Source organism: Pituophis catenifer, unplaced genomic scaffold (genome assembly GCF_029215685.1).
Source record: "Pituophis catenifer annectens isolate HBS135680 unplaced genomic scaffold, rPitCat1.0.hap2 SCAF_3, whole genome shotgun sequence".
Taxonomy (NCBI): domain Eukaryota; kingdom Metazoa; phylum Chordata; class Lepidosauria; order Squamata; family Colubridae; genus Pituophis; species Pituophis catenifer.
The window spans coordinates 54,453,490-54,476,309 of NW_027256883.1; the positions used below are offsets into that span (position 1 = coordinate 54,453,490).

Here is a 22,820-nt window from a genome sequence, read left to right on the forward strand (position 1 = left end):
AACTTCCTCAGAGATGTGTGAGAGTGGATTTGTATCAGTGAGATAATTATTTTCTTTTAAATACAAATTGATGGGAAAATGAACTTTTGAAAATACTCTGGACAGACCCTCTTTCCTCATTGAATCTTTTAATCTAAAATGTGTACCGTATTTTCCGGCATATAAAACGACTGGGCGTATAAGACGACCCCCGAATTTTCCTGCTAAAATCTAGGGTTTGGGCTATACTCGCCGTATAAGACTACCCCTCTTCCAACGCACACCAAATAAAAATTAAAAAACATCAACTGGCTCACCCACAATGTAAAAGCAGCTGTGCTAGACCCAAAATGGCTCCTGCAACAAGCAGGAACCTCACACAGCCACAAAAAGCCCAAAAAAACAACTTTCACACTTTACACACACACAACACAACACAATACAACACAACTGGCTCACCCACAATGTAAAAGCAGCTGTGCTAGACCCAAAATGGCCCCTGCAACAAGCAGGAACCTCACACAGCCACAAAAAGCCCAAAAAAACAACTTTCACACTTTACACACACACAACACAACACAACACAACTGGCTCACCCACAATGTAAAAGCAGCTGTGCTAGACCCAAAATGGCCCCTGCAACAAGCAGGAACCTCACACAGCCACAAAAAGCCCAAAAACCCAACTTTCACACTTTACACACACAAAATTCCACATACAGCTTTGTGAGATTTACTGGTATGTTTAAATGACAAAATCTGTCTTGGTAGTATTGGATATACCGTATTTTCCGGCGTATAAGACGACTTTTTAACACGTGAAAATCTTCTCAAAAGTCGGGTCGTCTTATACGCTGGGTGTCGTTCTCCTGTAACCAGGCAGACCAGCCCGAAAGGCTGACGAGCCTTAAATGGCTCTGGCGATCCAAGCTCTGACGATCTGCTAATCAGGCAACTCAGCTGGGATCACCAGAGCCATGTAAAAGGAAAAAACTTTTCTCCTTTCACATGTCTCTGGCGATCCAAGCTCTGACGATCTGCTAATCAGGCAACTCAGCTGAGATCGCCAGAGCCATGGAGAAGGAAAAAACTTTTCTCCTTTCACATGGCTCTGGCGATCCAAGCTCTGACGATCTGCTAATCAGGCAACTCAGCTGGGATTGCCAGAGCCATGTAAAAGGAAAAAACTTTTCTCCTTTCACATGGCTCTGATGATCCAAGCCCTGACGATCTGCTAATCAGGCAACTCAGCTGGGATCGCCAGAGCCATGGAGAAGGAAAAGTTTTCCCCCTCCAGCTTGCTTACCTTAGCTGCTTGCCTTGCTTCGCTTGCCTGAATCCATTCCATCAGCAAGCAACTCCCTGCCTACAATCAAGCAGGCAGGGAGTTGTGGACTTCAACTCCCAGAATTCCTCAGCCAGCAAAACAAAGCTGGCTGAGGAATTCTGGGAGTTGAAGTCTACAAGTCTTAAAGTTGCCACGGTTGGAGACTCCTGTTCTATTGGGTAAGTTTTTTTCCCCTTTGGGATCTTTAAAAAAAAAGTTAATTGTGGGTTTTTTTTAGTTCTTTTTTAGACCTAGCCATTTAAAGTTTAGGAAGTTTTAAATGTAGCTTTCATATAAAAATAAAAATAAAATAAAATAATATTTGTGCAGCTTTCTGAGATTTAGTGTGTTTTTGTAGTGTTTCACTCTAACTACACAAACACACAAATTCTCTATTTGTAATAAATTTGATAATGTGTTATGTTCTCACTGAAAATAGAACAGAATAAAACACAAGTAATAATTTAGAAATATTGTAGCTTAAATTGAGAGTATTAATAGATTAAAATAGCATTTCTCAGAGCATTGCCAGTATAATCTTTCTGAACTAGAAAAAATATACACACAACAGCATATAAATTAAAAAAAATATTTAATGCTGCCAAAAATATAAAAAAATACAAGAATGGCAGTACAAAGTATTTTGTGAATGTGATCTTACAACTCTCTACAGTTAATACAAGCATAAAACACGTAAGACAAATTCTCTTTTGCAAAGTCTCTTGCTGGTGATGTACTTCATTCCCTGTTTGTTTACGCTGTAAACAGATATTTATGAGGCCACTTGTGTATTGCTCAGACCTCATTTTTGTTTCCTGAAGAACAGTGATGTCCTGTTTTTGCATGTCAATAGTGTGTTATTATAGCTGAAGAACATTCTCAAGTCTTGGCAATTTAGGCGTCAGTCACTCTCGGCCTATAAACACATAATGTAAAAGAGTCACAAGTTCAGTACAGTCAGGAGTATAATTTAGGGTTTTATAACTGCAGTGCAAATATATTAGTAGCTTAAAACCAAAGATGAATTTATTAATGGATACTGCAGCTTGGATATAGACATACATGTGTGAGTATCTTGCTATAACAAAGTGTTCTTGAACTAATAGTTATAAAATTACAGAAAATCCATATTGCTATTGAATTGGTATAAGAAACAGTTCACTATCTGTTCCCTTTGAAATGAGCCACAAGTAAACTTTTTAAAATGTAGGCTATGCAGTAGTAGTATAGCAAGTATCTTAGCATTAGCTATCACATTTTAGAAAAAAAATCTAAAGAAAAACCTGCTGAATGTTATATAACATTAAAGGGCAAGAAGCAATATAAGAAATCAATATAATGACAATTACTGTTATAGAACTGAAAGAAACTAAAAATAGGAAGGTATTTTTAAAATGTTTAATAACTGCAATTAATTGAATCAATATATTAACAAGAATATATATTGATCAAGCATGTTTTCAAAAATGTATGTATTTATATTCATGAAAATAATGCAACAACTATTTCTTGGAAACTCTTAGAATTAAAGTATCCAGCTGCCTTATACTTTGTGTTTATGATTGGTATGATGTGGATTAATGAACCTGGACAAAAATAGACAATGTATATTCTCTATCAAATGTAGCCAAATGCTTACCGGAGGGAGCACTAAACCGTTAAAAGCTGAACAGAAAAATGCAGGGCTATAGTGCAGTAGAAGAATTCTTGTTTCTATCTTTGTAACTCCCAGGTATGGAAGGGAAACACTTCCAAAATCTTAGAAAGCTGCTGCTAATCACACAGTACACAATGTAAAGCAAGTCTATATTATTTATTTGGGGTAGAAATAGAACAGAATGCCTCAGCTGATTATCTTTGTGTATAGATGTACACCTAAAACAAAGCCTAGAAACTGTTTAATCTCAGAGGGAACATTTCCTTTTACTGTGCTTTGTTTCCTATGTAATAGATAAGTGTGTGTGTATGTGTGTGTGTATGTAACAACAGTTCTGCATCAATGCATGAAAATATTTTTTTAACAATTCTACCATACTTTGGTTTCAGCATCATGCACACATTTTCAAAATGGCAGCATGTCTGATAACTACAGCATAAAATGGAAGAGTTGAGGCCAGGTGTGATTGAGTGCTCTTCAGTTAAAATACACTTTTTATTATCTTTCAAATTATAAATTGTAGGCTAGAAAGGATGAAATAAATGGCAGTTTTATTTCCTAGTATTTATTTCTTTTATGCAATAAAGGGCATGAGGAACTTAGCATTAAATATTTCAGTGCTTTCAAAACATGGGGTGCTATTTTTTCAAGAGCAGAATTTATAAGAAACTTAGAGCATATATACTAACACTAGACTCTGTAAATTGTAATATTTAGCCATAAATTAATTATTGTTGGTTAAACCGAGGAGGTATTCTCACTGGCAACATGGTGTTTTCTTGGGGGAAGATTCCCCAGCAATTCTGAAGAGCTTGCAGGATATGAGAGCAAAAGAACATCCAGTTGCCCCAAACATACCAGCCACTTAACATATGCTGTGGCCCAGAAGTTTGTATTTTCATAGGGATCATATTGATCCATCCACTTTATAAAGTGATCTTTTGGAACATTTAAAGATGGTTAAAAATATTTTTATCAGGTCAGTCAGTTTAATTGTTTTAAGTTAGAGAATCTGAGATGAGGCTCATAAAATACTCATAAATATGGGTGCTATAAATGATGGATACCAAATGCTATGGTAATATTGTGTAGCATATGTGCGAGTTGTTTGCCAGAAACACAATTGGTTACTCTTGTTCAAATGTAGTGATGAAATGGAGATTGTTCCTAATATACAGCCTGTGCTATAGCTCAGTGCCAACAGCTTCAGAAATCTTCATTTGCACCCTCTTTCCCTGTTAAAACTGCATTATGGCTATTTGCTTCCATTTGTAATGCCTTTTTATTTTTTGAAATTACTGTCAAATTGGTAATGTGTTGCCTATTCCAATTATAATCAACAAAGAAGCTATAGAAGAATAGGACTCAAACCCAGTAAGACCCACAAAAAAGTTTCACATTTAATGGAATGTGTAAGCTTTAAATACAAGCTATGGCTTCCAACAGTAGCTGCAGTTTTAACAAAACATTTCTTCCAAAAAGGCAGCTTGAGACACAAGATCTAATCTCCCAGTAGCCTTATAAAATTAAATATTTCCAAATAAAATAGTAGATAAGAATACATATATGCATCTTACAAGTAAATGAAAACTGAGGAATAATTATTTGCTAACATTTAATTTCTGAAACAACAATTTATTAATCATTGCATTGGGAATGGTCCAGAAAGTGAGTTTCCAAGTCAATCTTGAAAAATTGGTGGTAGATTCACCAATCGTTCATTTCTATTGGATAAATTTATACAAATGTAGCTTTTAAAAATACAATTATTTACAAAATGATTATATAGTTATCAAATTCGCTTTATGTCTGCATAGTATAAATGGTTTGTGGTACATTAATAAAGAAATGTAACTTTTTGCATTCAGAATAACACCACACGGTTTATTGCTTCTATCATGTATGTAAATCATCCTTCTGGTGACTTGGCCATTCAGGCTATTATCTATTGAACTATCATATATACAGTTGTTGAAAATGTGCATTCTTTTATCTAATAAATGTATAATTTGAATCTAAGTGGCAATTTGGTTTCAGAAGTACCAGTATCGAAAAATCCTGAGACCAATTTGTGATCACGTTAATCACCGATGACAAGACTTCAATGCTGCAAGTTAAATTGTCACTGGTGAAGTAAAAACACATTTGTTTTGTCAGATGTGGCAGCAAACTTGGATCCATTTATTATATTCACTTTAAATCCCATTAAATCATGGGATATAAGATTCATTGTAGATGCAAGATTGCTCACTTACTTACATGAGCATGTACTGGGAATACAATTTCCAGGAAGAATAAGCTATAACAAATACGACTGAACCAAATCCAATCTTAATAACAATAGGCTTCCAATATAACCACCTTTTTCTTTTTCTTTCAGATTCACTCAGCCTATGTTTCATCTGTTGCACCATCTGTGCTGTGTTAGCTTTTTTATCTTCTCTCAGTCTTTTCCGTAAAGCCCTTAAAGAAAATAAAAACTTTAGTCAGCTTTGAGTTATTCCATATATCCCTTAATTACCAAGATGTATTGGCAATGCTTGAAAAGCAATAGTGAGTTTTAGAAGATTAAATTGAAGGATGCTGTGGGCACGAATGGTGATAACTACTGAAGTGCCTTCAGTTTAATAATCCTTCACCCCTGCTGTTCCTGGTGCCACTGTTAAATACGCAGGTCGTTAAGTGAGCATGGAGTACTTTGGGGGTAGGGCAGGCCCTGGGAGATCCACCACTCAGTAGGGTCCATGGAGGCAGATAAGCATCAAAAAAACTTTGCAAGCTCCATTATGGTTGTAGGTCAGGACAAATTGTAATTAATGTTAATCCATCAATGTACGATACTACTTGCCCTTACCTCAGAAGTATATTTTTTGATATGACATCTCTAGTATTTATAAGATTCTTAAAAACCAAACAAAAATAAATGAAAATTAAAAGCAATTTTCTTCTGCTAACAGAACTTGTCAGTGGATGTGTATTATTCTCTCCATCCTGTTCCACATCCTGGAAGTACATTCAAATGTCTGAAGATAAAATATCCATAGCAGAATGTGTATTGGCAGGGAACTGGTTCTTTGTTTCCTTCAGTGGCAAATAGATTCTCATACAAAGGGTATTTTCATACTGCCTTTCCATGTTCAGTGCTACTGATAAAAATAATTAAAATGTAATTGTTTCAAAATTGTTGGGACTATAAAATATAGAATTATTAGCTGTCAGGAATCCCAGGGGCCACCTCTGTTATTGTTACCACGCTCTAATTCAGCTAAAAGTCTACAGAATTCCAGGATGAATTATTTTATCAATTTAAAGACCGTCTTTGTAAAACTGACAAACTCTTCTCATTTGATACATTAGATAAAATTATTTTTTGTCCACCAGTCAGTTTTAATGTTATTATAAAACCATTACTTACTTGTCATCATTTGTATCTGAATCATTTTGAATGGGAGAGATCAGATCAACATCTCCTGGCTCCTGTTCTTCTAAAACCATGCTATTCCCATTGTATTTGTCTGCAGTAAGTTTAGTTGGGTGAGGAGGAAAACATTCAGAACTGGGTGCTTGGTCTTCTTTTGAGAGCTCCTTCCAGCGATACTAAATGGGAAAAAATGTCTTCAGTAGTTGAATCTTAAAAGAACAGTATACAGGTAGTCCCTGCTTAACTACTCTTAACTGGGACCGGATTTCTGTTATTAAGCGAAGTGGTTGTTAGGGGAAACATTACGTGACTGCAGCATTTAGTGGTGACAGTTCTGCTGGTTTTGCTGCCGTCATTAGGAGAAAGATGGTGAAGGTCAACTGAGAGTGGTGGAATGGAGGGCAGCCAAATGGGCAGAGACGGGAAGGCTATGGGAGTCGAAGCACGCACTGCAGTTCTGATAGTGGCTGAGCTACCAAGCATTGGAATTTTGATTATGTCACTGCAAGGGTGTTGCACTGGCTGTAACTCTGAGGACCGTCAGTAACTACAATGAGTTCAGTGCCATTGTAACTTTGAACAGTAACTGAATAAATGTTCATTAAGGGAGGAATACCTGTATTCTGCTTTGGTGAAATTTACTATGACCCATCCAGTGTGACTTAAAAAGCAGACAATGTATTTACCTGCATAGTGGAATCCCCCCTTATATATTTTGCTCCTTCTATTACAGCCATATATGAAAATCTTAGTTGATCAGGAGTCTGAATCAGTCCCATCCGATAATTTCTCATATTTAATAATATTTGCTTGATATCTACATGAAATGGGTCGTTTCTTTTTTCCATCTGGAAATGAAAAAACAACACAAAGTTTTGGTGGCAAATTAATAGACTAGTTCTCTTCAATTTTCATTTGATTTCAGTTTTAACCTGTCTTAAGATACTTGAGATTTTTTTAAATGAATAATTTTAATTTCTGTGGCAGCCCATTTGTACAATATCTGGGTAGCTAGCAGGGATTCAACATTAATGCAAGAATGAAATAGCCATTCCAAGGGAAGAGATTACAATGTACAAAATACTTGACTTCAATGGTGTATATACCTAGCATTCCAGTCCAATGTCTATGGAAGAAAGCAGGTCTTCGAGCCTTTGTAGAAGGCAGACTACGACTGGCTCAAAATCATCTAGACTAAGGGAGGCCTAGATCTCTGAGTCTACTGATTTCAAAGCCAACACTTTAATTACATCAAACTGCCTCTTCATTATGACAGTGAAAATAAGAACAATACCTTTTCTTGAAGCTGAGACTTGTTTTATAAATATAAATACAGAGCTATAAGAGTTTTGCTATAATAAGCTATTTTCAAATCAGTGAAGAGAATAATGTGTAGATATCTTAACAGTGTAATCCTCGAAATGAAAGGGATTTATAGGATAAAACCAAGACTACTATAACTTTTTTACTTTTCCTGGTAGAAATATGACTATTTCTGCTTCAGCAACCTAGTTTGTTACAGTGATAACAAGCTAGTTTTAGAGGTCTTCTGTTTCTTCATTTTCAGGAAAGACTATTCGTGAAACTGTCCAACCATATCTCAACCTTTGTGGTCCTAATCCGGCAAATCTTTTGCTTTTTGGGCAAGGAATCTCAGCTAGTTCATTCCTACTACAATTCATAGATAAATGATATTTCTTTCACATTAACTCACATTAATCTGGTTATTTTTAGATAAATAAACCTACCACAATAAGACATGTGTCTACCAATGAAAATGTACCAGAGCGTCCAATTCCAGCACTACAATGAATGACTGCAGGTCCATGTTCAGAATTCAGAGATCCAGATTTTCTGACTTTAAACAAGAAATTGAGGAATGAAGCTGGGGATTCAGGAACTCCAAAATCTGGCCATGTAGTATAGTGAAAATGGAATATTACCCTGGATTCAGCAGTCTAAAGAAAGAAAGAGCAATTTAGCAGGATACACCTGATATGCTAATGAAGTCAAGTAAAAGAACAAGTACTAGTTCAAATATGGTGAGGGAAAAGAATGAATTTCATAAAAAAGTCTAGCTGGCCTAGAAAGTAACATTCTGTGAATTCCTCTCTTTGAAAAGCATTCTGAAAAAAAATAATTAAAAAAACAAGACAACTGGAGAAAAACTGATTGATTCGATTGATTAATACTAATATTCAGTTACAAGGCAACACAAGAAATGAATTTATTTAGTAAAACAAAAATTTCAATTAAGTATTTTGATTATGATTTCTTTTTCAAATACTTCAGAAATCTGATTTCCTTTTACCATACTCTAGACTCTATGGTATGAGACTCCCTTCCAGCAGTCCCATAAAATATCAGGTTGTTTAAATGAAGTATTTGTATAAGAAACATTGAAAGAATGCCAATAGTATCTAATCCTTTCTCTACCTGCTTATTATCAGCCATTTCTCTGTGAATCAAGATGTAGGAGAAGGACTGGCAGAGTCAAGGGGATTGGTAAAAGAAGAATCAGCCTAAAATTAGTATGTAGTCACAAATAAACTAAACCCACCCTTCTTGACTGCCATTGATCCTTATCTAGCTGTAATCTGGTGCTGACCATTAGTTGAGAAGATACTTGTGCATAATCTTTTAGCAATACAACAGTTAAATTGAACATTCACATGTGGACCTGGTCTTTTACACCTGACATAAGCAGTGTTCACACTCCAAGTGCTATTGAAAAGCTATACAATTATGAATGATTTTAAAAACATTCTACTGCACTGAAATTTGTCTAAGCAAAATTAAATTAGTGGTAACAATATTATGAAGCTCTTTTTATGTGGTAAGCACAATTTTAGTAACTTACATCAATACATTCTAGCTGGAGTTGTCGTACTGTATAGTACGATTTGACATCTTCAGATTTTAGCTTCACACAAAATCCTGTTTCTCTGAATATAATGGGTTCCTCTTGTTTTGTTGGCCAGTACTGCGCACACTTCACCTACATTAGAAAATAAGAATACTGCAATTTGGCATACACATTTGACATGCATATATTCATTTACAGTTTGTGTAACTTATTTTGTATATTGAAAACAAATTTAATATCATTCAGGTTCACAAAATAACCTTCCAATCTCTACTAGATTCTAGATATTAAAATAAATAGTCCTGCATTTCAATTAAAAGTTGCAAGTCTAGAGTTCTTGATGAGCAGCCATATTAAGTTGGATTAAGTTGTAGTCAGATTTCATAGCTATATTTGGTTATGTCTGTCTACAGCAGAGTGTATACCAGTGGTATTTTAAATTCTTATTTCCTTTTATACATCAATACCAAAGGATTGGGAACCCTATCAAATACAATTAACTAATTTGAACTTTAAAAAAAAAAGGACAACTTACCGAATCTTTCTCAACAATTCTATTAAGCATGACAATTGCTTTGGTCTTTTGTTGCCATATCATTAGCCAGAAATGGCAACATGTGTTAGGAAGTGGACCCTATACAAGAGAAAGGAACACCACATAAACTTAGAACTAAACCTTTCCTGAAAGTCAGATTGTGGTAAAAAACTTACTTTCTTTTCTTTCTTTCTTTCTCCCTTTTTCTTTCTTTTCTTTTCCTGCCTTTATTGTTTTTAGATGGTGAACATGTCTAACATACCTTCCTCCTCTTACTTTTCTTACAACAACCCTGTGAAATGGGTTGGGCTGAGAGATAGTGACTAGCCAAAAGTCACCTACCTGGCTTTCACGGCTAAGGTTGATGGTGACTTTGTAATATACGTATGTATGTGTGCCTATGCACTTTCACAGCCTTATTGGTTAGGTCCTCCACAATAGCACCAGTTTCTCATGTGGCCCCTTGGGAAAATTAATTGATCTAGATTTAGTAACTTTTAGTTACCAGCTTCTCTGTATTCTATTGACCATGATTTAAGCCATCCCAGAAAGCTTCATTTCTTCATAAATTCAATCTTCGGAGAATTATTTCACCATTCACCCACCATAATTTATAAAGAACAGATCAAGTTATTACATTTGTTTCCTTTCTTTTAATTCCAAAGCTGTACTAATAGAACAAAATCCTAAATTATATTAACTCAAACATTAAATTAGGGAAATCTACATTAAAGTTGAGAGCAAGTTTTGTATAGTGATTCATAGCTTTAAACTGGAAACAAGGCTACTGTGATTTCTAGTCCTGCCTTGGGGGAATGCACCAGCTTGCTGATCTTGGGCCAGTAATTCTCTCTCAGCCTTAGGAAGGCAGTGGCAAGGCACTTCCAAAAATGTTGCCAGGAAAACTACATGGACTCACCATGTAGGCACCAACAGAAAAAAAGAGTTAAGAAACAGAAAAGTAAATCAGAGCAAGACTGGAAAAACAGAGAAGTCAAAGGGACCAACATTAGGCCCAGACTATTAGAATAGACTATATAACATAATATGATCAAACTGTGTTACTTAAAAGTCTAATAATTACCTGTGTTAATATATAAGTTCTTTGAGCTTCTTCATTAACCACCAAGCTGGCATTGATGTAATCATTGTCAGTATTCTGTAATATTACACGACTGTGATCATCTTGAAAAAATATTACCAGAAAAACATTAAGTTTCATATTATTAGCAATGCTATCAGTTAAGAAACTGTACTTCGAGATCAGCCAATTGGCCAACAAAATGCTTCTATCAGAACAATATATAATGAATATTTTATTCTCTTTCAGGTCTATCTGGAAAGGGGAAAAAAGACAACATTTCCTTGAGCATAATACTGTAGGGGCAATGGGGGGAATGGAGCGGATCCCAATTTATTTTATAACACATTATTACTTGCAGTATACATTTAATAAAAATTAAAATTTAATTAAAAATTTTGCAGCTTTGGAATTAAAAGAAAGGAAATTAAAAATTTAATTAAAATTAATAAAATAAAATATTCTAATATGAAAATTGAAATGTTGTACCATTAAATGTCACCTCCCTTTTATAGTAGTTCTGGAAAGAATGAAAGCAATTTAAAAGTGACAAAATACTTTAATGCAGAAACTCTAGAGTAATCTCCAAATGAAGAAGTAGCACAAGGCCTCTGTTGTGGTTCTCAGAAGCAAGCAAAATTTTAAGTGACATTATTGTTAAATTGCTTCAATTTCTCTAGGGGCTATCAATAAGTACACTTTACTGTCTCCAGTAAATACAAATTTGTCTCTAGATCTTTATATGTACCTAAATAATGCATCACATTCTGTATTACTTTTATAAATCTCCAGGCCTCCAGAAATCTAGATAAAATATTTTCTTCCTGATACATAGTTACTGTGTGGACACAACATACCATAACCTTGGTTAGCTAGCCATATTTTAGCTCATTGTTTGACTACTGTAAACTTAATGTTTCACATATACCCAGAAAATCTGACCAAGTATACTATTGTTAAGTTATTCATGGGTAGCATGTCATGAGAATATTGCCTGCATACCGTATTTTTCGGAGTATAAGACGCACCGGAGTATAAGATGTACCTACCTTAAGAGTTAAGAGGATGTATAAATCTAAGTAAAATATGATATATAGTTCAAAATAGAGAACCAAGAACATCACCTTAGTCTTCCTATCACTGGTTTAGTTCTTAATTTGATTTTATATAACTTTATGTGTCAGCATTTATAATTTATAATACAGAAATATGCTTAAAAGGTCACTTTTGAGTGTTTTAGATAACTACTTTATCAAGTATGTCAAAGACACTGCCTTTTCCTTCACTGCAGACAGTAGACATAAACAGAAATTTTAGCCCAATGTTAAAAATATATGCACAGAAACTATTGAAAACATGTTATGTCTAGTTAGTGAAATCAAATAAAGATAATCTATTACAATGAGGTTATGATAGCTTCAGAATACATTAAAATAATATTTAAACTTTAAATAGTGTTTCCTTCAACTTCAACTGTTTCAAACTGAATGATTAAGTTGCTTGTTTAGTAGCTCAATTTATTGGAACTTAAATGTTTCTACTGAATAGAAACCGAAGCTTTGGTAAATACTAGATAACATTTGCCAACAGGAAAAACTTAAGACCTTGTTATAGTAAATCACAGATACTGGTACTAATGTTCTCGGAAATATGATGTCAGCAAGTATAGTTTTAACCAATGAATCACCAAGAAGTTCCTCTTTGATTTCATATAACATAGAATTGCTTCATTTCTATGTTTTGTTCTACCAATGTCAATGAACAAGATTTCTCTATATCTTGTCAATCTTCAGTTCTACATACACAAAACCCCATATAGATAATGAAGAAAGAGATACCAACACAACTACCCAGTGAAAGAGAAAGGGTCCTTTCTCTTTAAAAGAGTGTTTTTTTCAACAGTTCCTGTAAGTAAAACATTCAAGAACTTTTGAAAACTGATCTTTTTCAGAAGGTGTATTCCTTGGGACCCCCTTTGTTTAGGAAATTATTATTAAAAAAAAACAAAACCCCTGATTCACGAACTCCTTAGTGTTCTGACCAAGGGCTAACACCTCAGCCAGGTGATTATGGGAAATTTGTTGTACTGATTTGATTATTGCTTGATCCATAATTTGCTAATTTTTGGGGGGGGATGTTGTCTAGTTTTTAAATAATCAAATGCAGAAAGAGTTATGCTTTCAGGAGTTGATCTCAAATAGAATAGATCCAATCCTTTGTCTCAGTGGAACAACCTCAAATTTATGTCACCTACAATCCTCATTTAGAAACTACATAATATACATTATAATATAACAGAAAATATCTACGGTATTTTTTTAAAAAATATATAGTGACAATCCAAAAGGGAAATACAAACATGGAATAGGAAAATAGTCAGATCACCAAAGAAAAATATTTTCGAGTAACTTTGAATTGTAGAGATTGTTGTCAAGAATGCTAAAACTGACTTTGTCCTTGTCTTCAAAATGGGAAGTGAGTTAGTCAGGGGAACTACAGATCAGTCAGCCTGATACTGATACCAGGAAAGATTTTAGAGCTTTTCATAAAGGGATCAACCCATAAGCAGCTAGAAAGCAATGCAATAATTACCAGAAGTCACCATAGATGAATATGTGAGATTTATTTTATTTCACTTTTTGATTAGCTTAGTACAGGGGTCTGCAACCTTAAACACTCAAGGAGACACTTGGGCCAATTTCCTACTAAAAACAAAACACCAGGAGCCACAAAACCTGGGTGGGTGTGGCCAACTCAACATCACTCACTCCCACCCAGTCTCATGACATACCCAGCCATGCCTACCAGGTTCTGTGGCTCCAGGTATTATCTTTTAAATAGCTCTCTCTTTCTCTCCCCCTCTCTTTCTCCCTCTCCCTTTCTAATCTCTTTCTCCCTCCCTTTCTCTCCGTCTCTCTCCCCCTCCCTCTCTATCTTTCTCATCTTTCTTTCCTTCTTTCTTTCTTTTGTTCTTTTTCTTTCTCCCTCCCTCCCTCCCTCCCTCCCTCTTTCCTTCTCCCTCTTTTTCCCTCTCTCATCTTTCTCCTTCTCATCTTTCTCCCTCTCTCCCCTTCCTCCCTCCCTTTCCCTCTTTCTCATCTTTCTCCCCCATCTCTCTTTCTCTTTCTTTCCCAAATATATGAAGCTCTTTTGTCCCCCTGCTGTGGCTCCCTGTCAGCTGGCTGGCCCCCCTGCCTTTCCTTCCTCCCCACTCCTTGCCTGCCCTGAGAAGAGAAGGGTGGTAGAGGAGGATGGAGACTCTTTCCGTATTTCAGAGGGGAATCGAAGCACCCCTCTCCTTGCCTCTTTTTCTGGCTCTTGTTGGGAGACGTGTGACTTTCTCCACCCTGAGACACCAACTGGGCCGCCCCAGCCGATGCTTTGCATCGTAACGGGCTCCAGGAGGAGAAGGAGGGGACGCCGTCTCCCCCATTATGCAATGTGCTAAGGAATAAGGAATAAGGGGAGATGTGTGACTTTCTCCGGTCCGAGACACTGGCTGGGGGGCGTCTCCTCATATTCTTCTCTCCGCCTCCGGGGCTGCTTGCTGTTCTTGCACTTAAATTTAGCGTGCTGCACAATGGTGGAGACGGCATCCCCTCCTGGAGCCCATTACAACACGCATTGGCTGCAGCCGGGGAGCCCAGCCAGTGTGTCTCAGCGCAAAGTCACGCATCTCCCCCAGCGGCTGAAGTGTGCACAGCACCAACAAGGGCCAGAAAAAGAGGCAAGTAGAGGTGCACTTCGCTCCTGCTCTGGAATACAGAGGAAGTTTCCATCCGCCGCAGTCGCTCTTCTCTTCTCTTCTCAGGGCAGCAGTGAGGGGCCACCCAGTGGTGGGATCATCTGACAGGGAGCTGCAGGAGAGGGCCCAAAGAGTCGCAGGTTGCCGACCACTGGCTTAGTAGATCGTAGAAATACTATAGAGCAGTGATGGCTAACCTTTTTGCCGTTGCGTGCCAAAAGCGGGGGGAGTGCAGGGAGGTTGCCCACATGTGCCTACACCCATAATCCAATGCGCCCCACCCCTGCACATGCGTGTCCCACCGCTTTTAGCACATGATGGCATGGTGGGCCCGGTAGGCCTGTTTTTCAGTCTCCCCAGGTTCCAGAGGCTTTCTAGGAGCCTGGGGAGGGCGAAAACGGCCTTCCCCATCCCCCCGGAGGCTGGAAACAGCCCATTTCTCAACTTCTGGTGGGACCGAAAGGCCCAATAATCAGCTGGCCGGTGCACACATACGTGCTGGAACTGAGCTACGGCAACGCTCATGTGCCCACTGATATGGCTCCGTGTGCCACCTGTGGCACCCATGCCATTGGTCCGCTATCACGGCTATAGAGAATATCTCTTGATTCCAGCATAGAATTCAATGGAAATACAGATAGTCCGTGATTTAAAACCACAGCTGAGCCCAAAATTTCTGTTGTTAAGTCACACATTTGTAAAGTGTGTTTTGCCCCCTTTTATGACCTTTCTTGCCTCAGTTGTTAAGCGAATCACCACAATTGCTAAGTTAGTAACCTAGTTGTTAACTGAATCTGGCTTCCTCATTGATTTTGCTTGTCAGATGATCGCAAAAGGGTATCATATCATCTTGGGTCAGAGCAATGGTCAGAAATATGAACCAGCTGCCAAGCATCTGAATTTTAATCACATGATCATAGGGATGCTGCAATGGTCGTAACTTCTGAAAAATGGTCATATGTCAGTGCAATTGTAACTTTGAACGGTCACTAAATGAACTGTTATAAGTTGAAAACTATCTGTATTCCAAAGCAATCTAAAAAGCAAGCCTGTTGTGTATGGGCTGCATAGCATGGAAACAAAAACACATTGCTTGCTCAATACCAAGAGCCTTGGTAGTACAGTGGTTTAAGGCACCCTGTTATTAAGCTGGTTATTAAGACCAGATGCCTGCAATTACTGCAGGTTCGAATCTCGCCAAGGCTCAAGGCTGACTCAGCCTTCCATCCTTTCTAAGGTAGGTAAATTGAGGACCCAGTTGTGGGGGCAATAAGCTGACTTTGTATAAATATACAAAAGTATGAAGGCTATTGCTTAGCGCACTGTAAGCCACCCTGAGTCTCCGGAGAAGGGCGGCATATAAATAATATATATATATATATATATATATATATATATATATATATATATATATATATATATATATATATATATATAATTTCCCAGTTTTTTCTTCAAAATGGAGAGACATATTAAGTGGTTAGAGCTAAATCCTGAATCCTATATTGTTCAACATTTTGTGGGTAAATATTACTTAAATTTGCAGATAAAAAAATGCAGATAAATTTGAAAAGAACAGAATTCAAAATTAACGTATTAAGGGAAATGGACTGACAACACACAAATGGACTGAAATGTAGGAGAGACAAATAACTGTTAGAAAAAAGTAAGAGCAGTTCATAATTGGAACCAATTACCTGAAGACTTGGCCTCCTGCTGAATAAGTTTAAACAGAGACTGAACAATTATCTGTTGGGGATTGCATGGAACAAGAAGTTGGACTCAGAGGCCCAAATAACTCCTTCTGTCCTTTGATTCTATGTAAACATTTTCATCTACCTGTTCTAATACCTCTCTATACTTCTAATACCACTCACAGTGGCCGACAGTTTAAAAAGATAGAACAGTAATTCAAAAAGAAACTGAAAATACATCAAAATGAGAGTGTTAAAGCCCAAGTAAAATATTGGAGACGTCTTGCACTTTCCAAGCTTCTACTTGTTCAATTCTTTAGAATTAGTTAATTTAATTCTATTCAAACATCACTACATTAATAAAGACAAAACACTCAGAAAATAATAGAATCAAATGTACTTATCACAACACAGTTCTGACTGTTTGTTCCAAAGAAGACGCTAAGAAACAAAGGAGACCGAGAATGTATCCACATCTCTTATTTCAATATTCTTAAGGCAAGTTCAGGTACTGTTAATTGTATACAAAAGATGCAGATACACAAAAAATTATAAAAAATATGGTAAAATCACTCAAATAACTGGAGGAATAAACTTGGAATTATTTGAAAAAATAATATATAAAATTATTGTAGATTTCATATGATCACAGAGTGCTGCTGCAGCCTCTTTGTGGTCAGTTTCAAGACAGAATACTGCTTAGAAGTCTTACATACAGTTCCACACTAACTTGAGTTCCACAGAGGTAACATGAAACATAAATCTTAAAGGATTATTTATTATTATTTCATGGGGCTGCTTTACTGGCTGTCCAGGGCCACATGTGGCCCGTGGACTACAGGTTGGACATACATGAATTATAGTAAATGAAATCTTACTTACATGGGCTAACATCTCTGTATCTGTTCCGAGTCCGGTTTTCTGCATACTTTGCCACTTTATGAGGATAATCACTGGATTGATGCCGGATATCCTTGAAAAAATAGTAATAGTTAACAAATCTTAATTGTCTGGGCGAAAAAAGATTTTGTAAAAACAAAAAGATATTACACAAATCAGTCATTCTTTAAAAGACACTATATATTTGATCAAGTTATTTCATCTTTCATTTTCATAGATTGAAAATTGTGCATTACAGGATAAGAAAAAGGCCTTGAATTTATGAGTTCATACCCACTTCTTTTTATACCACACAGAAATTCAGACTTTTGGTCTGTTTAAAAAAAAAAAGTCTATCCCAGTCACCTGAATATGGCAGTAGTTAAAAGACCTATGGATAAAGTTAAGGTAACATTGCATTCATAGTAACTCAACCTGACTTCATACATTGACTACTCCTGTACACCACAGGGGCTCTTGTCAGTATAGGTAGTCTCCGACTTATGACTACAATTCAGCCCAAAATTTCTATTGCTAACTGAAACATTTGTTAAGTGAATTTTGCTCCATTTTATGACCTTTCTTGCCACAGTTGTTAAGTGCATCATTGCAGTAATCGTTAGTAATACAGTTGTTAAGTGAATCTGGTTTCTCCATTGACTTTGCTTGTAAGGTTGCAAAAGCGGATCATAGGACCCCAGGACACTGCAACGGTCATAAATATGAGTCAGTTGCCAAGGGTCTGAATTTTGATCACATGACCATAGGAATGCTGCAACAGTGTTAAGTGTGAAAAATGACCGTAAGTCACATTTTTCAGTGCTGTTGTAACTTTGAACAGTCACTAAATGAACTGTTATAAGTTGAGGACTATCTGTATAATGATACTTTTGTTAACCAACTCATTAGCTTTACATAGAAGGCTGATTCATAAATGAAACACATTGAGAGGTTGCCACAGCACACTCATTCAAAACTAATCAATCCTATTTTAACAGTAAATTTGGGGCAAATATATATTTTCTTATAATTATCACTGTCAATACATCAACGATCCATATGTAGAAACATAACAGTGTTTAGTATAGTTATATTCTGTATGAGAAAAACAAATGTTAATTTCCTTCTGCAGACTAGATTTGTTCTGTTTTTCAAGTCCAAGAATTGGACAATCCCTATAGTTTTCTCGGCAAGATTTTGCATGTTATTGCCTCATTCTTAGAGCTGAGAGAAAGTAACTAGCCCAAGGTCACCCAGCTGGCTTTGTGCCTAAAGTGGGACTAGAACACATAGTCTAGTTTCTAGCCTGATGCCTTAATCAAACTGGTTCAAACTAGAATTTAAGTTCATCCAAACTGGACATAGGAGAAGAAAAATTATACTAGGTGTAAAAGTAGTATTTTTAACATTACATATATTTTATCCATTCACATTGAATGTAATGCAAATTTAACCAGTATGAATAATTTGTGGTTGACTTGTTGTGCAAACCCAGCCAAATGAATGAAGACATGCTTAAACAAATTTAGCTAATGACTTGGTTTCACACTGTACATTTTATTAATAGAAAAGCTTCCATTCACAGAAGATCCTATACCCATTTCCCATTATATCACCTCTTCTCTTGCTATAGATGGTTCCCCCAATGCTCAACTATAAACCCTTAGTAAGAATGGAATTACAAGCAAAATACCCTAGTTCCTATCCTCTGTAATGAGCAGAACTCCATTCAATTCCCTGTTTATATGGCTTTAAAAGAAATCTGAGAAGTATAAAAATTATATCATTGAATGAATATTCATAATAGTAACTAAAATGAAATGGTGGGGGTAATATACTGCTAATTACTAAAGACATAAAAGTACTCATAATTATCTATGCTTGATTTCAATAAGAATACTGCAGATAATTATTTGAGACAGTTCACAATTCGGGAGTCTTTTGTTCTGATCTAACAAGGCAAACCTTATCTCAGAAAACATATAATTATAGCAGAAAGCTTAAACAGAGATGTAAAATCAACCCTTGGCTATTCATATAGAGATATGTTGACTTAAGACTCATACCAGAGTGATAAAAACAACTTAATTTTTCCTACCAGCCTAAGAATTCAATCCGTATTTTCTAAGGCAGGGGTGTCAAACTCAGGTTGTCGTCACCTGACGTATCAGGACCTCCCCCCCTTCGTTTGACCAGGTGTGGGCGTGGCCAGTGCATGAAATTAAAAATTGAATGAGCTAAAACATGGTTCAGTTAATGACAGGGGGGCATATGAAAATACAGATACTGATTCTCAATGGAGTTTGACAATTTCATTCAGATTCCAAAAGTTACAACTTCAAAATCATGCTTAGCTTCTAAGGTGGTTCTAAATTCAAATAGCTGTAATACAAATTATTAAAACTGAATAAAAGAATTTTATGGCTAATTATAATTTCAAGTCCCCAATCTAATTGTTAAGTCAGTTATACATGTCCAGTTTAACACACATCATTATTGAGCATTATAATTACAATTTTGTCCAGGGAGGGATTTTCCTGCATAAGAAATTTCTTTCATCTCTTCTTCTGCTCATATGCTAAATTTCTTAACATAACATTCAATAATCTAGTTAAGTAAAATTCCTAACACAAGAGTTCATGAAACCCAACTAAAAACACTTTGCTTATTTACCAATGAAAAATAGCTAATTTCAAATAAGATCTCTAAATTACTTAAAATCATATTATATTGAGTATACAAATAGGCAGGATTGCGTGCATGGCAGTCACATTTTTATTATGCTTGCACAATTGCGGTATTTCACAAATTGCAAATTGCAACCATTTTAGGAACATTTTTTACCATCTCAGCTGCTGTCAGACTTTTGGTTAAAAGAGACAACATCTAATACTTTAAAAAAAAAGAACCCATAAAAATGGTGTGCTTCAAGTACTAGCATTGATATTTATCTATAAAACTGAAACCAATTTCAGTTTGATGTTTCAGTTCCTATCAGTCTGTGGCTCAGCACCTGGTGATATAAAGCCCCAGGGAGGAGCAAAGCGTAGCAGTAAAAATTCGTCACATTAATTGTGAAACTAGAAAGTTACACAATGGGACTCTATTAAAAACAGGGTAAGCTATATTTTTACTACGCTAAAAAGGTGCCAGTAACCTTGAGCATAAAAGGTTTACTGTATACCCAAGTCAATTAAAAACCTATAGATTAGGGCATTAAATAATTCAAATAACATTCACTTGATTCTCCTAATGGTTAGTTGAAACAGAATATTTCCTAGAATTTTTTGCTATTTTACATCAAAAACTCAAATTGAATTACAAGTCATCTTTAGTACTATTTCTGCTGGTGTTCACTTTAATATTACCATCAAACAAGTTACCTATCACAGTTCTGACTGGAAGATACCAATTCATCTTTTCTGATTTGTATTTGCAATCTTCCAACAGAGATAGGTAATACTCAGTTGTCATTTAGAACTATAACTTCACAACCTCCAGCTAGCATGTCCAACTGCCAAGAACTATAACTAGTAACTAGTATATAACACACTGTCAATTCTATTCCTACAAGACTCTTAAAGGACTTTGAGAATTCTTCTAACAAAAGCATCACACCTTCAATACTAATACTTTTTTTTTCTCCAATTACATGTGCAATGTAAGTAGTAAGATTAAAAAGTGGTAATTCAATCAAAACTTGAATACTTACAAATATGGATAATTATCCTATGTAAGACCATCACAATGAGTACCCTTATGCTAGGAACCATTTATAGATATAAATACAATACAGATGTCTCTCTGGAAATGTTTAGGCAACTATTCAATTGTAAATGTATTATTTTTTAATACTATTCCACCAGTTCATTTCTATTCAGCTTTTGGGGAATATCCTTGTCCTTAGCCTTGTACAGACATGAAGATTCAATGTTTGTATGCTTAACATTTAGGGTCATGCCTGCATCCTGTACAACCTCTTTCCCGAAATTCTATGAAAAGAGGAAGTTTTTTATTCCTTTAAAAAAATACTTTAGTGAACAGTTAAATCTGTTTAACTGTTAAATCTAACAACTCTAGTATCAACCAATTATTCTTGTGAGGACATAAAGCCTTTTCTTATTAGTATTAAATAGGCATAAATATTGACTCTAAAACGATACTGGTTTCATAATCCAACTTCAGTGATAAGTCTGCCATACAAGCTTAGGAAAGTTGTTATTTCGATATTTAGCTATTCTTGTATCCATTCAATAGGATCTAATTGAAATCTACAAGCAAATGCATACATCTGCTGTTTTTGAACACCCTAATGTTATAAGAAGCAACTTTACAGCGAGCTATTTCCAGTTTTAAACAAACTCATTCCATGCTAACCCTAACCAACAATTCCTTCACATAAACTAGGATTAAGGTTGACTAAAGCATCTGGAAAGCAATCAAGGCAGTTTGCTCTAACCTGGGTATCTCAACACTGAGCATGAAATACACTTCACCATATGACAATCGCATCACATTATGATCACTTGCAATTGTCCTCAAGGGCAATAATAATAACCTTTTCTTAGATGGCCCATTCCCCGTTAAAATACAGGTAGTCCTTGACTTACAACAGTTCATTTAGTGACCGTTTCAAGTTACAACAGCATTGAAAAAAGTGACTTACGATCATTTTTCATATTTATGTCCGTTGCCTCATCCCCCCCTCCCGGTCACGTGATTTATACTCAGATGCTTGACAACTGGTTCATATTTATGATGGTTGCAGTGTCCCTTCTGACAAGCAAAGCCAGATTCACTTAACAACCATGTCACTAATTTTAACAGCTGCAGCGATTCACTGAACAAACGTGGCAAGAAAAGTCGTAAAACGGGTGGTGGGGGATACAAATGTCTCGCTTAGCAACATAAATTCGGGGGGGGTGATCAATCGTGGTCGTAAGTCGAGAACTGCCAGTATTCGGTTCAAGAGTGAAGTTCAGGAGCCCAAGAAGCTGGTATCCAGAGTGTCCAGCAAGACAACCACGTGGGAACAAACCAGCGGGAGGTGCTCAGCTTTGCGTAACTTCCTCGCCCCCTGAACCCTTTGCCTCTCCCCGCTGCTTAAACTGGCGACGGAAGGCGCGTCGTTAGAAGCCTTTCGCTCGCTTCCCTTTCGGCCCTCAGTGCTTCTCGCCTCCCCTCCTGAAATTCCCGACATGCGCACTCCTCACCCCGAGCCTCTGCGCGTACCTGAGAATGCCCGTCGGGGCCCGGCGGTTTCTTCTCCTCTTCCGTTTGAAGCGGCCTCCGGGGGTTCCTAAACTTTCCCTCCCCCCGCGGCCCCACCCTCACTCACCAAGTAGCGGGGCTGCCAGTCATTAGCGTCGTCGATCTCCTGGAATTCCTCCTCTATCGTGGCGCTGACGGACATAATGGCGGCGATAGCCAGAAGGTTGGAGAAGAGCCGCTGGCAATCGGCAACTTCATCACCTACCTCCCGCTGCTGACAGGGCGAAGACGGCGAGCCCGCCCCCTCCGCCGCTCGCGTTACCTTCAACGAGCTTCCGCACCGTGCACGTACTCAGCGGGCTCCTCTGGAGCGGGACGCATGCGCATGGGCCGCCTATTGGATTAGCGCTAAACTCCGCCCTCTGT

The 22,820-nt window shown here is 36.8% G+C and overlaps 1 protein-coding gene across 3 annotated transcripts; it reads right to left on the minus strand.

Moving 5' to 3' along the window:
- Positions 1-1,880: 1,880 nt before the first annotated feature.
- PTPN2 (protein tyrosine phosphatase non-receptor type 2) lies at positions 1,881-22,743 on the minus strand. 3 transcript variants are annotated; one of them, XM_070940638.1, is made up of 10 exons: positions 22,522-22,739; positions 17,187-17,277; positions 10,869-10,969; positions 9,785-9,883; positions 9,244-9,381; positions 8,132-8,341; positions 7,070-7,231; positions 6,378-6,559; positions 5,324-5,425; positions 1,881-2,221 (listed from the first exon to the last, which is right to left on the minus strand). In XM_070940638.1, exons 1-10 carry the CDS (start codon positions 22,594-22,596, stop codon positions 2,200-2,202), a joined length of 1,182 nt encoding a protein of 393 aa, XP_070796739.1. In that variant the 5' UTR covers positions 22,597-22,739; the 3' UTR covers positions 1,881-2,199. The 3 variants fall into 3 exon arrangements, with proteins under 3 accessions (XP_070796739.1, XP_070796740.1, XP_070796738.1); XM_070940639.1 differs by lacking the exon at positions 10,869-10,969 and having other exon boundaries at positions 22,522-22,738; XM_070940637.1 differs by lacking the exon at positions 1,881-2,221 and having other exon boundaries at positions 4,342-5,425; positions 22,522-22,743.
- Between the last annotated feature and the right edge of the window lie 77 nt (positions 22,744-22,820).